General features: G+C 33.0%; 1 protein-coding gene across 6 annotated transcripts in view; it reads left to right on the top strand.

The window, feature by feature from the left end:
• Positions 1–1,035: 1,035 nt before the first annotated feature.
• Positions 1,036–14,237, top strand: part of LOC128174532 (arf-GAP with SH3 domain, ANK repeat and PH domain-containing protein 2-like) — a 28,515-nt gene continuing 15,313 nt past the window's right edge. For 5 of the 6 annotated variants that reach the window (XM_052840274.1, XM_052840233.1, XM_052840137.1 and 2 more), the window contains exons 1-10: positions 1,036–1,266; positions 5,769–5,841; positions 7,633–7,713; positions 9,865–9,926; positions 10,987–11,111; positions 11,455–11,530; positions 12,481–12,534; positions 12,672–12,757; positions 12,992–13,151; positions 13,754–13,792. In XM_052840274.1, the coding sequence (XP_052696234.1) occupies positions 1,141–1,266; positions 5,769–5,841; positions 7,633–7,713; positions 9,865–9,926; positions 10,987–11,111; positions 11,455–11,530; positions 12,481–12,534; positions 12,672–12,757; positions 12,992–13,151; positions 13,754–13,792 (882 nt within the window). In that variant the 5' untranslated portion in view covers positions 1,036–1,140. The remainder of the gene's footprint in view (positions 1,267–5,768; positions 5,842–7,632; positions 7,714–9,864; positions 9,927–10,986; positions 11,112–11,454; positions 11,531–12,480; positions 12,535–12,671; positions 12,758–12,991; positions 13,152–13,753; positions 13,793–14,237) is intronic. The other variant, XM_052840187.1, reaches the window with a different exon arrangement.

Here is a 14,237-nt window from a genome sequence, read left to right as displayed (position 1 = left end):
CTTTTTACAAAATCTTGATAAAACATACGTTGCCCATAGACTTCAATACAAAATTCAAGGTGTAATAATTGGACTATAATCAAAATTTTGAAAATTCCCTTGGTGGAGTATTTTTGTTTGATTACATCTTCAAAATGATATAATGATTAAGAATATCGGACCATTCATGTATTAGGTACAAAATGTGGTCGTTATACATTGAATACCTTCCTGTGATCTAAATCTGCAAATATGTCAATATGGGATAAATATGTGTACAAGAATAATACTAAATTAAGACTGCGCATATTCACTTCAAGCCCTGCCATGAAATGGTTGAGGCGTCTACCGTTTTCAATTTCCGTCCGACACTTCGTTATTTATATTCGTATTATTAGTTTTTGGACTTTTTTCCGCATATACATGACTACATGTAGTTTGTTGATAACATTTGTAATGATTTTGGTACATGTATAATCGTTATTCTTATGAAGTCTGAGTCGAATGATCTATTTTACTCAAAGACAAACAAATCTTCTAGCTATTTAATATTTACCGAACTTTTGTTTGCAAATGATGCTTTTAACTATAGACAATGGGGTAAATTATAAATATGTGTCTTTTTACCTGTGACTAACATAAAATTTGAGTTTCCCGTTGATTGAAATTTTTCACCAAAGTTGTTTAATTCCCTCAAAATTTTAGATAAAATTTCTGATTATCACTATGTATCTGACTTTTCTGAGATGCTTGTAGAAAATAAACATTTTTTTTTTCATGTTTATGTCGGACTTTATTCGTTATTTAAAATATTTGTATTTGTATTTGTATTTATACTATGCAACTCCGAATTCACAATAAACCTACACTAGAAGGTTTAAAGAAAAATAACTTCTCAGCAAATTCAACAATACAAAAGAAGAAATGTTTTTTTTCTATTTGAATCTGGACTTTGAAGTAAATGTGGGCGGAGCATTCTATTCGTGTCACACTGACACAGTTCGTTAACAATTCGATCGGGCTCGAGATATACAACAATTACCAAAACAAAATAGAGGCCATTTTGAAAAGAGCGATTGTAGTCTGAAGAGGGAAATCTTCCGCTATTTGTTTCATATAGAAATGACAATTTTTTGAGGCCAGGGAAGCTAAGGAGGCAAGATGCCGGAACAGGTAGCCTTGTCGGACTTCATGAGGGACACTTGGGATGATTTCAAATCCCCAACGACCTCATCGTTCACGAAAAACATGTCGAGTTATAAAAGTTTCGTATCTAGTCTTGAGGAAGTGAGTAAACAATTTAATTCCGTTCTAGTTGCACTGAACTTGTTTTTAAGTGAAACAAAGTAGCTGCTTGTTAATACGGCTAATAGTGAACGAATTATCACATTCTTTGTTTTTGAATGAAAAATTGTAAAGAAAGACGTTGCTCTGAAAACGCCCACTTTTCATGCTGACAGTTGTATACTATAATATCTTATTCAGTAATCTTCAGTGGTGACAAAATCGACTTTGATTCCAACAAAAATTTCAAGTATTTAAGATATCTTTACACTGTTAAAGACTAGAAAAAAATAAAAACCAACTGGGAAGGGGGGGGGGGCCACATTTTTCTTTTCGACTATACGACCCATTTTTCTATTCATTAATGCTCTTAATAATAATAACATGTTATAAGATGAATTCTATTTTGATAATGTCATGGCATAGTAAGGTATGAGTATAGTATATATTATTAAAGTTTATGCAAACACCAATTTTGATAATCCTTTGTTTTGCTTGACATGGATGCATTCCTCTTTTTCTTTGCATATTAGTAAAAAAATTATTTATATAGCTTTTATTTTCCCTTTATTTTACTTTTTTGTTATTATTCAAAGCACATTGTCGTATAATGACAGACAATAAAAGTGACAGCCTTGAATTCTAATGTTTGAATTATTTCAATTGGTTTAGTGTGTTAAAATTCCCATTGATGATTAACTATCAGTAATATGTTGGATGTAAATTGCAATGAAATTTAACCTCTTTATCTGACTTAATTGACTCTTTGTGTATGGTTGATAGATAATTGGATTAACTTCTGTATTAAAGTGCTTATTTAAATATTTATGTGACCAGCAATGATCAAGCATTTGAATCCTCTGTTAATCTTATTATAGATTACATGGAAGAGTGGTATTAGCCATTGTGAAGAATTTCACACTCATACAAATGTGTTTTGACAGTATTCATGCTTCTGCAATTGCTCATAACGGGCTTCTTCAGGTGTTAGTGTGTGCTAGGTATACCTGTACAGTGTACATTATAGTACCACTCCTGATTCTGTTCTTAAAAATAATATTTGCTTTCGATCGGAATGTTGGAATTTGAAAGCAAAGTCAGAAGGAAGAAATGCCCCAGATATATGTTTGCCAATTTTGTAATAACATTCTCTATAATTAGAATTAAAACTAAGAGGAAAGTTAAGCTTTAATTGAAAAAAAAAATATTGTGATGAGTTTCTCAGTTATTCATCTTCATGCATAATATGTAATGCCTTCACTATGATGAAGTTTTGAATGGAACCAGAGCACCAGTACTCATTAGGTGGCGTACACAAAATTAGAATCAATCTGAAACAAAGGTGGAAAGAGAAAAGAGTAGTATTAGGATAAACTTAGTGTATTGTATATGCAGAATTTGTGACTTTTTAGGCCTCATTAATACATGTGTGGTAGGAAGATTACTCATTTATTCATATGACTAGACGTCATGTACATGTAAATATGAACATGGAGACAGGTGTTTTATGAACAGTGCATTAAACATCTGCAAATTATTGATAAAATTTACCCCTAAAAATCGTGAGTTCAATATTACTGGGTTACCTGTGGTTCTATAATTGGTTGTAACAATTTCTTCCTGCTGAAGTGGATGAGTCATTTACCAAATGCTCATCTGACATGCACATGCAGATTCTGTCCATTAAGAGTGCATCATAATGCATAGAAACTTTATTTCATTTCCAGATTTTTCCAAGTCAGGAAAAAAATATTGCACTTAAGACCAGATGTTTTTTCCTTTTCTACACTTTACCAAATAAGGATGCATAACACACATGCTGTTGTTTTTTATTTGATTCTGAGATTGTCCCTAAAAAGAGGAGTGCTTCTCTTTTGTTATAGTGTTAATATTTTTCATTTTAACATTTTTTTAACTTCTTACACAAAGGGAATATTGTTGTATAATGTGGCTGTTTCATCGTTAGGTTTTGTCATTAGAGTAAATGGAAATGGAGCAATGGGAGCAACAATATTTCACTGTTTTACATGTCTATGTTGTATATACATGTACAATACCCAGTATGTGATTTTGACTCTTAAGAGTAAGCACATTATGAAATCTAACAAACATCATTGGTTGAGTTCCTTCAATTTTGTGAGAACTCAGAATTCTTCCTGGAACTAAGTCCTTTTGACTGGCTTTTTCTCCATTTTATTTATACATGTACACTACTATTCATATAGGTTTATAGGGAAATTGTGTTAGTTTATTTTAAGCTTCATCCGTGGGCAAACTTTGATTTGTCGTAATCAGTTTTAATTATATTGTTAACGAAGACAGAAATTGAGAGGAAATTTCATTTGATAAAAAAAATTATTTCCTTTTTCATGACATTTCATGACACTTCAAGGATGTGTAGCTTGATCTTCAAATCATTTTGCAGGACCCAGATATTAATGCCAACATAACTACTCTACATGTACATATATGCAATATATACATATATATATAATAAAATTTTCCATCTACCGTACATTTTTATGCAATGTTAGTTTCGCTTTGTTTAATATTGATGGTGGATTTCTTACTTTAAAACAAAGATGATGTAGTATATATTCAATTTAGAATAGAATATCTTTAAAATTTTGTTGCAGTACTTGAAGGAAACGAGATGTAAATTATTTGTTGCCTTAAAAGAATTATATACCGGTAATAACATACGATATAACATATATGAGTGAGTGTTCCACAATGACTTTTATGTATACATGATTTTAGGTTACATATATAGGATTTGTATTTGAATTCAGCTATGGAAATGTGATAGAATATTAAGCAAATTTATTTTATTTTAAAGATGTTAAAATATTAGGTTTTTGGAGGTATGTTGTTTTTAATGAAATTGTGATTAAAAGTTACAAGACTCTTAGACGGAGAAAGATAAAAAAAAAAATGAAAATAAACAGGTTGTGTTCATGACAGATATGAATCTAAATATATAACTAACACAAGGTGATAAAGATGCAGCGCAAGTACATGCACAAAATATGTTCCAACAGGATGTCAACTAGCCAGGAAGTAGACCCCCTGGATCACAATGTGTCAGTAGTTGTTATATATTGACAAAGCATATCTACAATCTCCACATCAGATGGCTATATATTATAAATGAAGAAAATCTATAAGCTTCAACACTAATCTGCCTGCTGTGTTTGAAAACTGTTGTGTGGAGGGGCTGGTTTGACTGAAAGTTGTAGTTGTTCATTGATAGATGTATATTAGGGGTTAAAAAGAATTAGTTATTAAAACTTGTATTCAAAATACATAAAATTACAAGGGAGAGCAGCAGATAGAACTATTTTAACAAGACCTTGGACTTTCAGTGGGACGTAGCTTTCTATTTCTTGCGTCAAAACAAGTTTAAAATGATGCGGTTTCAAGCAAAATGTGCACCGATTGCGTAGTCTTAGCTCAAAAGCCAGACAAATCTTGTTGATTTCAGAGAGCCGTGGCTTAGAATAAAATAGACAGGCCTACGTCACATTGCTGTTCAACACAACTACCCAAAGTCCAAGCTCTTGTTAAAATGGTTCTAACTTACAGGCATCCATCAGTAATTTAATATGCAAGAGACTAAATTAATTCAGGTATCAGTACTGTGAAACCAAATTAATTCATAGACATGTACCAGTACTGTCCCACCCCCCCCCCCCCCCCCCCCCATCCTCACAATGTCAGGGGTCCTGAGTCCACTCGTGACGATCCCACTCAGGACCCCTGACATTGTGAGAATGTCCCACCCCCTTTCCGACCAAACTTACACATGTATAACCCTCAGTGATGTCCAATGATAAAGGATTGAAAGCTCTGCTTTGATGCTTCCTTTCAACCAAGGAATAGCAAAACATTGGCTGACTGGGATCTCGGGCAAAATATGTTTTTTATGGCCCTCAGACCAAATTGTTGCCTTTGCCCTTAATATGGTCTCTGGCAACATTTTGGTCTTGGGATCTGACAAACATGTATAGCCCTAGATACAAGTCAATATATGAATAATATACTAGTAACATTTAATATTTTTTATTTATTTTCCTTGTTAAATCACAAAAAAATGTTATGATTTGACAATATCCCATGAAAACTGCTGAATCACATTGGAAACAGTTACAAATGCCCTCTTGGAAATAGTTATGTATTTTACTGGTAACAGTTATACAGGCCTCTCCAAACAATTATAACACTTTCCTGTTAAAGCAGTGATTCCAGTGTAACATATGGCAACACAACACTTTGAGGCATTGGGTGACATAAATCCCCAGGGCTTTTTCTGTCCCCTGGGGGAAAATATGATAGGTAGCCCTCAAAGCCAAGCAATTTTTATTTTTATGATATTAACTGTCGCATTTGCTTCTTAAAATTATATTAAAGTAATACATTTTGCACCAAAATATCTATTACCAGAAATATATTTATGAAATTTGATACATATTAGTTTTTTATTTGTCTTAAATGATATTTTTCAGAGACTTGATGGGGATCGAAGTGGATTAACTAAAATGAAGAAGTCCGTCAAAGCCCTGTATAATGCAGGAAAAAGTAAGTCCGCTGTGAAAAAAGCATCTGTTAATGATTTTTACAACTCTCCAACGCTCATGCATGCATAAAACACCAGTCAAATGAGTAATAATGCAATTATAGCCAGTTCTTGCTCTAGAGAATGCTGATTATATCATTTCCAAAAACTACTAGATTTTACAAAGAGTGATAACAAGAAAATTAAGAGGTTCTTTGCTCAATAATTGTCTTCAGTTATAAAAAAAGAAGCAATTTATTTCAAATGTTGAGTTTTATAGAATATGCCACATACTAAGAACCATTAGTTAATTTTTTGCAAACTTCAGAATTGGTGCTTAGGTTTTATTAGGAAGATAAAGGAAGCAAGCTAACAAGTAATTATGTAGCTTCCCCATGGTGCTATGAAGTGCCTTCAGTTAAACACTTCACTGTTGGGCGCTGTAACAGTGTGGAAAGTTAGATTTATTAAGTTCTGTTGTGATGGTGATTAAGAGTATTTTATCAACTGTATTATGTAATTAATTTCAATTTTGATTTGAAGGGGGGGGGATGAGGAGAGAGAGAGAGAGAGAGAGAGAGAGAGAGAGAGAGAGAGAGAGAGAGAGAGAGAGAGAGATGAGTTTTAAGCAATTAAATTTTCTCATAATATACATCTGTCCTCTAGAAGGAATATACTAAGTTATGCCAAAATACAATCCTCTTTTGAAATGTTCTTACTTTAATGATGCAAGAATGATTTTCAATCTTTTTGATGCTTTATTTGATTTTTTTTTTCCTTTTTTATGAAGACAAGTTACTTTACACAAAAATGGGTCACCAGAGTGAATGGCATAATTCATTGCAAAGTTACCTATTGCTAAACAAAGCCAAAAAAAACAATATCATAATTGAGACCGTTGCAAAGCAAGCTTTAAGTGCTTCCTTGGGGGAAGTTATAGAAATAGTCCATCACGTATCTATCTCAGGAGGATAGTACAAGAAACCAGGATCCTTTTAATGCACATGAACTATCTATTTCATGTTAATGAATGGCTTAATCAGTGTATACTTGGCTTTTAGATTTGACCTAGATATTTGATGTGGTTTTTTTTGTGTTTTTGCATTTTGATTGAATAGCCGGGTGTCCTGGGGGATGATTGTTTGCGGTCAGGTGCCTGTATTATCTCTAATGGAGATTGAAATCTTCTGTGTGGCTCTGTGTTTTATCTCCTCAGACTCATCAGAATATTTAAATGTCTTGAATACTTTAAATAGCTGACTTGAGTAACAGAGATGTACTCTGACAGCAAAGTACACAGTCAGCTTAAAGTTGCCCTAATATTTAGTTGACTTCAGAAATTATGATTTTTCATAGCAATTTATTTTACTCTGGTCCAACTATCCATCCGTGACTGAAGATTTCTTAACGAATATAAGCACCCTCCATCCCCACCCCACCCCTGGCCATTATGAAAACATATCGAAAAAAGTTAATACTGTTTGTTGACAAGTTCATAGTTCATATATAAATGAATATTAGATGTTTATGTACTTCAGACAAATAGTAGGGAAAGATAAATATAAATAATGATATCAGAAGTAACAAAACTTTGTCCAGTTAAATTTTCAGTCCATTATTATTATAGCATGAATGAATTGTAAATAAGGAATGTGATTAGGGGACAGTATTCTAAAAACTTCCAAATTTGTTTTGAATGTAAAACTTGAATTTGCAGGTTTTTTTTATATTTTACCATAGTCAGTCTTTTGCTCTATATTAAAAGTGAGATCTGGACAGTATTATTAATATGGTGTTCGCTTGTTTTTACCTAGGACATTATGAAAGCGAGGTGACCGTATCAGAGAATCTGGAAAATGTCAGTAAAACTAACATGGAACAGGAAACGGACATAGGTGAGTGGTGCACTCAGTATGTGAGTTTACTGGAACAGATAATTGTATGGTTAGAACAATAAGCCTTACACAGGATGTGGGAGGGGTCCAGTGGGTTATGGGAAAACAATAGGCAGAGATGGCGTACTTGTGGAAGTAAAACATATTATTTGGACAGAAAAAAAAGATCCAGAAGAGAGTTGTTTTAGGGTAGGAGGGAATTGATAAGAGAGTTATCTCAAATGAAACGAACATTATCAACATCGGCTCAATGTATGACACAATATGTTTCATGAATATTGTATGTTTTACTTAATTGATTCATTAACCGTACAGATAATTTGGAGTCCTAAAGCATAAAGTGTGATAAGCCTTCATGCATAATGTATATTCAAGAGACTGAGGCTTAATGTGAAGTTAGTCCCATTCATTGCCAAATATCTTCACAAATGTATGTGAAGTTAGTCCCTTTCATTGCCAAATATCTTCACAAATTTATGTGAAGTTAGTCCAATTCATTGCCTAATATCTACACTGTACTCCATCAAATAAAAGATTTTTCTCCACAAAGTTTCTGGCACTATATTTTTTGTTGCGGAAGCTAACTAAATAACATGAAAATATGGCTGTTCCATGTATGTTTCATGTCCCTGACTAAGTGCTCAAATAATTGCTTTATAGCGGCGATACACAATATTTCATTCAAATAAACTCGGTATATAAATATACCGCGCTAACGTGTCTGCACCGCTTGGTGTGTCATAGGACCGACATCCAAAAATAAGCATTCAATATATTAAAAAATTCATCCATTTTTCCTACAGATATCATGATTTCTTTAGCATATGCATAATTATATATCAGGAAATAAGATGCACACTAGTACTGTACATGTTCCATATGGGGAAAAAAAAGGAAATTATTGTCCAGATTTATTTTTGAATGTCTTGAATACAGTCAAACTTCGTTATCTTGAACAAAATGGGACTGTTTAAAAACTTTGAAATATCCAAGTATTCGAGATATGGAGGGTAAAATGTTTAAAAAATAAGTTGTTACAAATCGCTTCAACATATCCATTATATATCCAAGGTATCAGTGTTCGAGATATCGAATTTCAACTGTACTTTGACAGCATAGTTTTTTGTCAACTTAAAGTTGCCCTGATATTTAGTTGACTCCAGATATTATGATTTTTCACAGTAATTTTGCCATAATCCCCGACCCATTTATATTAACATGATCAATCTGTGACTGAAGATTAGAAATATGCTTTCTCAATGAATATAAGCGTGCCCCCCCCCCCCCCCCCCCCCCCCATTGTATAAAAACTTATCCCAAAAAAGTTAATACTGTTTGTTGACAAGCTCATATATAAATGAATATTTCGAACGTGACATTTGAGGTGACATTTGTTCTATGTGGAACAGTATTGGAAAATTAAAAATTATAAATCATAACTAAGAGCAGAATTGACAAAATAAAGTTCAGTGTTGAGCAAGATGTTTCTAAGGGCAATAAAACATATTCCATATGAGAGAGATTATAGGTAGCAACAATGAAAATCAATGGGGATTGAGTGCAAAACATAATGTCATGAAGATTTTTAATCTGAGTGAGAAGCTGTGAATCCCACATGAATGCCACATGTGTCCACCGTTGTGAATGCCACATTTGTACACCATCTTAAAAACAAAAAGAACAAAGCTATACTGTATAGCTAACAAAAGTAGCAAAATCCTTCTTAATGAATGATTCATGCTTTGTGGCCAACAGATGCAGCAAATATGTAACTAGGAGAGGATCATTGTTTGTTTACAGATATTTATGTGCACTTGCCACTGAAATATTATCCTCTTAAAGCAAACCAAGTGGGGAAGTTTACTTCCTGTTGGGTCTGACCTTATTGGAGGTCAATGGATGGTGATGGTGGGGAGGGGGGGGGTACTTGGTAAATATATACATGTATGTATAATGTTTACAATCATATAAAAGTTTTGAAAACTCAAAACATTGCATGTACAAGTGAAATATGTATGTTTTGAGGGAATTTTATCTTAAAAATCCATGTTTCTATATCTTGTGTAAATCATTGTTTTCGTTTAAATGTTATATGTCTATTTTGCCTTGTTTATATATATGCAAATACAATCTTGGCGCATTTCCTTTCAGCCGAGGGATTTAAGCAGTTTTCTGTATTGGCCAAAGAGTTGTCTAATTCCCTAAATGATATGGTAGGTTGATAAAATCATTGGTTATTACTATCTATTGTAAATATATTTATTTATCTATATGAGGAAAAGTTTCAAGTTAAATTGACATTTTAATAAATTTCAATTTCTCAGTTAGAGGAAATTTTAATAATTCTTATTTCTACCTTGACATGTACCAGTTGTTTAATAATTGCAACTGTAAAAATAAAATTAAATTAAAAACAATATAAAAAAACACATGCTTATGGTAAAAAATAAGATGCTATCGATTTGTTTTGCAAACTTTTAGGTTTGTCATTTCCTTCCATCCGAAATCATAGTTTCAAAAAAGCATTGAAAATATGCTGAACTATTATTGAAACTATGTAGAATTTAAGTCTGTAAAAATTAAGTATCCTTGAGGATATGGTGTGAAATAGAGACATGACATCACAAACACCATCTATCACAAAAAACAATTTTTGGAGCAAAATTTAGTTTTCCTGTTGTTTGTTTGAATATGCTTTTTACCAGGAAACATCAGTGCATGCTTACTCAAATACCATTAGTAAAATAATGTAAATATTCATACAGTGACAAATGTGAATGTGGTATGTGTACTTGAAGACAGCTATAACATCCTTTTATTACATTTACGTAAACCAACTATTATTTGAAATGACTTTATTTTGCGATTTGCCTGAGATATGAACTGGTTTTCGGCAACTTATTTTTGCAACCAACCTAATCCACACCTGTTTTTTTAATACAACTATATGGCAAATACTGGTCTATGGCTAGAAATATTTGCGACAATGAAGCTCTTGCCAACTTTACTAAAAATTTCTCGCATGCAAATAAAAGTTGGTTCACAGTTTGTCAGAGAGTAATGAATTCAGCTCTGTAGACCAATATCTAGATGGTTGAAATAAAAATCTGTTGATCCATGTATCGAACTAAATATGTGTATGTTAAACTTTAAGCTTACATTTGGCCTTTTCAAATCTAGTCCCTTCTTTCTTTTAGAAAATGTCTAAATACTGTGTATTACCACTTATGAAAGGTACCATAACCAAGTGAACACTTGAATGTCTTTGTGTAGGTCTCCAAACTCCACACCATGCTGCTGTATCCATTGGAAGCGTTCTTAAAGGGTGACCTGAAAGGAGTCAAGGGGGACATGAAGAAACCATTTGATAAAGCAACCAAGGAATACGAAACCAAATTGTAAGTGTGTGTGTGTGTGTGGGGGGGGGGGGTGATCCTAGTCAACTAGTCCATATATTATTAAAAAAAGAGATGTGGTTCTATCGTCTCTGGTGTTCAGTGAATTTCCATTTTATGATTAAATATTGAGGGGTTGTCTATTTTCAGAAACCTCTTGAAACATTAAAAAATGACAGAGATTATAAAGTTGGAGAAATTATGGTACATTTGTATTTATGTTTCAATTGATGTGGTATCAACTCATCTCTGACTCAGTGGCTCTTACCAGTACATGTAGTAAATAACATTATTGACATGTTTTGTTATTTGTTTTAATAAAAGAATTTGATTTTCTTGTTAACAGTTCAAAAATAGAGAAAGAGAAAAAACAGCAGGCAAAGGATGCTGGGATGAACAGAACAGAGGTTGATGGGTCAGAGGTAAGTGTGGTCCTTTGATGGACATTTTTATATCTTTGTGTGTTCTAATATTACTCTTTATATTACATAAATTTCTTAACCCCCCCCCCCCATTAACTTAGAAAACAACAAAACTTCCATCATAGATAGCTTATAAAGGTATGATTTCTGTTTGATAGTTTTTGATTGATTAAAATTGATATAAAAATGGAGAGAGAGAGAGAGAGAGAGAGTCCATAAAAAAGGGAAAGTGTTAATGTAGTCTGGTAATGCATATCTGGGTCACTGAAACAAGGTCATCTGGAAAGGTTAAGGTCACTGGATCATGAAAAACAGAGTCATTATCATTATCAATATAATATTATAAGGAGTGAAATTATCATGAATTGAATTATAGTGTTGCTATCATATAACAGATCTAAATTTGATAAATTAATGAAAGATTTGTCACGAATTTGAAATGCTGATACAAAAAAGGAAATCCTGGTTGAACTTTCAATCTCTGATCAGCTTTAGTTGCAGCAAAGTTTAGAAAAATATAGGTTACAGTGTTGAATTAAAAAAAAGATGAAATTTCCTGGTCTGAGTTTGTTCTAATTTGGACACTGATAATATGTAGGGGAGATGTATTGGTAGTTTTGACCAGGCATTTATCAGGGTACAGAAACTAGACATATTGATTGTGGCTGACGATGATCATTACCAAGGGAAAAGAGGGACCAATTTCCTTCAATTTCATCTACTTAAGCATAGATTCAGATCTTACTAAATGAAGCATTATATTGTAGAGTCATTATGGCTTTTTCTCATGTTTCCATTACTCAACACCTGCATCTTCTCTATAGCAGATTACATGTAACCTCTTGGGGGAGAACTTTAGAATGAAATGCCATCTTGAAACTACAAAGAAATTTATCAAGTCTTAGATAAAGCAGAGCTTCCCTGGTTAATTAAGATTTGTACTTTTTCAGATTGCAGAAGATATGTTGAAAGAACGGAAAGTTTTTCAGTTACAACTTTGCGAGGTAAAAGGGCCTTGAAATTTTAGATCTCATTAAAAGAAACACATTTCCAAACTATTAGTTTGGAAGGTTTGGTCTTGAATTTATGAAAGAGATTATTTATCAAAGGTGTTAAGCTGTAGTGTCTATTTGATTAACAGTACCTCATTAAAGTAAACGATATCAAGACAAAGAAGGGCGTGGAGCTGCTGTTACATCTAGTGGAGTATTACAAAGCATTGCAAGTGTAAGTAATTTGTGGAGAGAGAGAGAGAGAGAGAGAGAGAGAGAGAGAGAGAGAGAGAGAGAGCGAGCAGGCAAAACATGATTAAACTATTATCAAATTTTCAAACTATTACATGTATCAATTATCCAGACATCCATAAAATTTTACCTGAATTTTTTTTATGTTTTAACCAGATGTGCATATAAAAAAGATTTTTTTTAAAGTTTAACAATGTTTCAACTTGTTCTTTAATAGTTTTCATCAAGAGAGCTTAGAGTCCATAGGGAAGTTTGAGTCCTACATAGAGACGCTGATTTCCCAGCTCCAGGGCATCAAACAGAAGCAGTACTCTGACCGGCAGCAGCTGGTGGAGCTGAGGGATGCCCTCAAGAACTCCATGTCCTCCTACAAAGAGGTCAGTCCACAGCTTCTGACGCCCAAAAACACATGAAGACAAAAACCAAACAGCTGTCTTTTAAAGTAGTTATCATAATTGTGTCCCCTTCCACACAGTTAAATCAGTGCTTTAATTTATCTCAGACAGATTTAAACGATGATAACTTTTCAAGTTATTGTATTAATCTACTTTCATTTCCTAAAAAACTTTATAATGCAGAAAACTATCTACAGAAAATGCAGATGTATATTTTCTTTCGATGTTTTTATCAGATTTCAAATAAATACTATATGTATTAAGAATGCACTTTTCCCTCCTGAAGTATCTTTCAATACCTGTCCAGAGTTATATATTTGAATAATATTGTCCATATATTTTACATGTATTCATGATGCAGGAATAATTTTCTATCACTTGTCATATCTATCTAACTGCATGTGTCAGTACTGTCAAATAAAAGAAAATGTTTGAGTTTATGAATCATATTGACCGCCCCTCCCCTCCCCTCCCCCTTCCCCACGGATAAAAACGAAACTAAAAGAAATTGACTTTGCACCAGTGAAGGCTTTTACATGTTGTAAAGCGCTGAATGTAAACACTGCATTGCTTGTCTGTGACAGGGATCTAGAAACACATATTACCCAGAGGAAGCCGGGAAGGTAACCAGAAGACTTACGCCTAACTAATTAATGATTAATTGATTAACAGTCCTTAATTAAAATCCTAACCACCTTTTTACTGGTAGTTCTTTTACCAGCTTGATTTTATTTCTAATGACTTATTTTAACTAGTCTGATCAGGGATGTGTATATTATGTCCCTGGCTTGATTCTTGGTGACAGTTTGTGGATCATGTTTGATTGGTAGTTGTAGGAATTTTAGATATGTTGCGGCTAGTTAAAGATCTTTTTAACATCAACCTTTGTTTACGTAACACTTTTAACACTAATGATTTAAGTCTGAAGCTTTTTCTTTTGATAACTTGTTACATGAATGATCTACATATGTACTAGGATTCCCTAGAAAACCATGATTGTATTTACCATTACATTGAGGGTATGAGTACATGTGATAATTTTTCATTTAACCGTCTTTCTTTCCACCC

This window comes from Crassostrea angulata, chromosome 1, assembly GCF_025612915.1.
Source record: "Crassostrea angulata isolate pt1a10 chromosome 1, ASM2561291v2, whole genome shotgun sequence".
NCBI classification, from domain to species: domain Eukaryota; kingdom Metazoa; phylum Mollusca; class Bivalvia; order Ostreida; family Ostreidae; genus Magallana; species Magallana angulata.
This window is presented reverse-complemented; position numbering and strand designations above follow the sequence as displayed.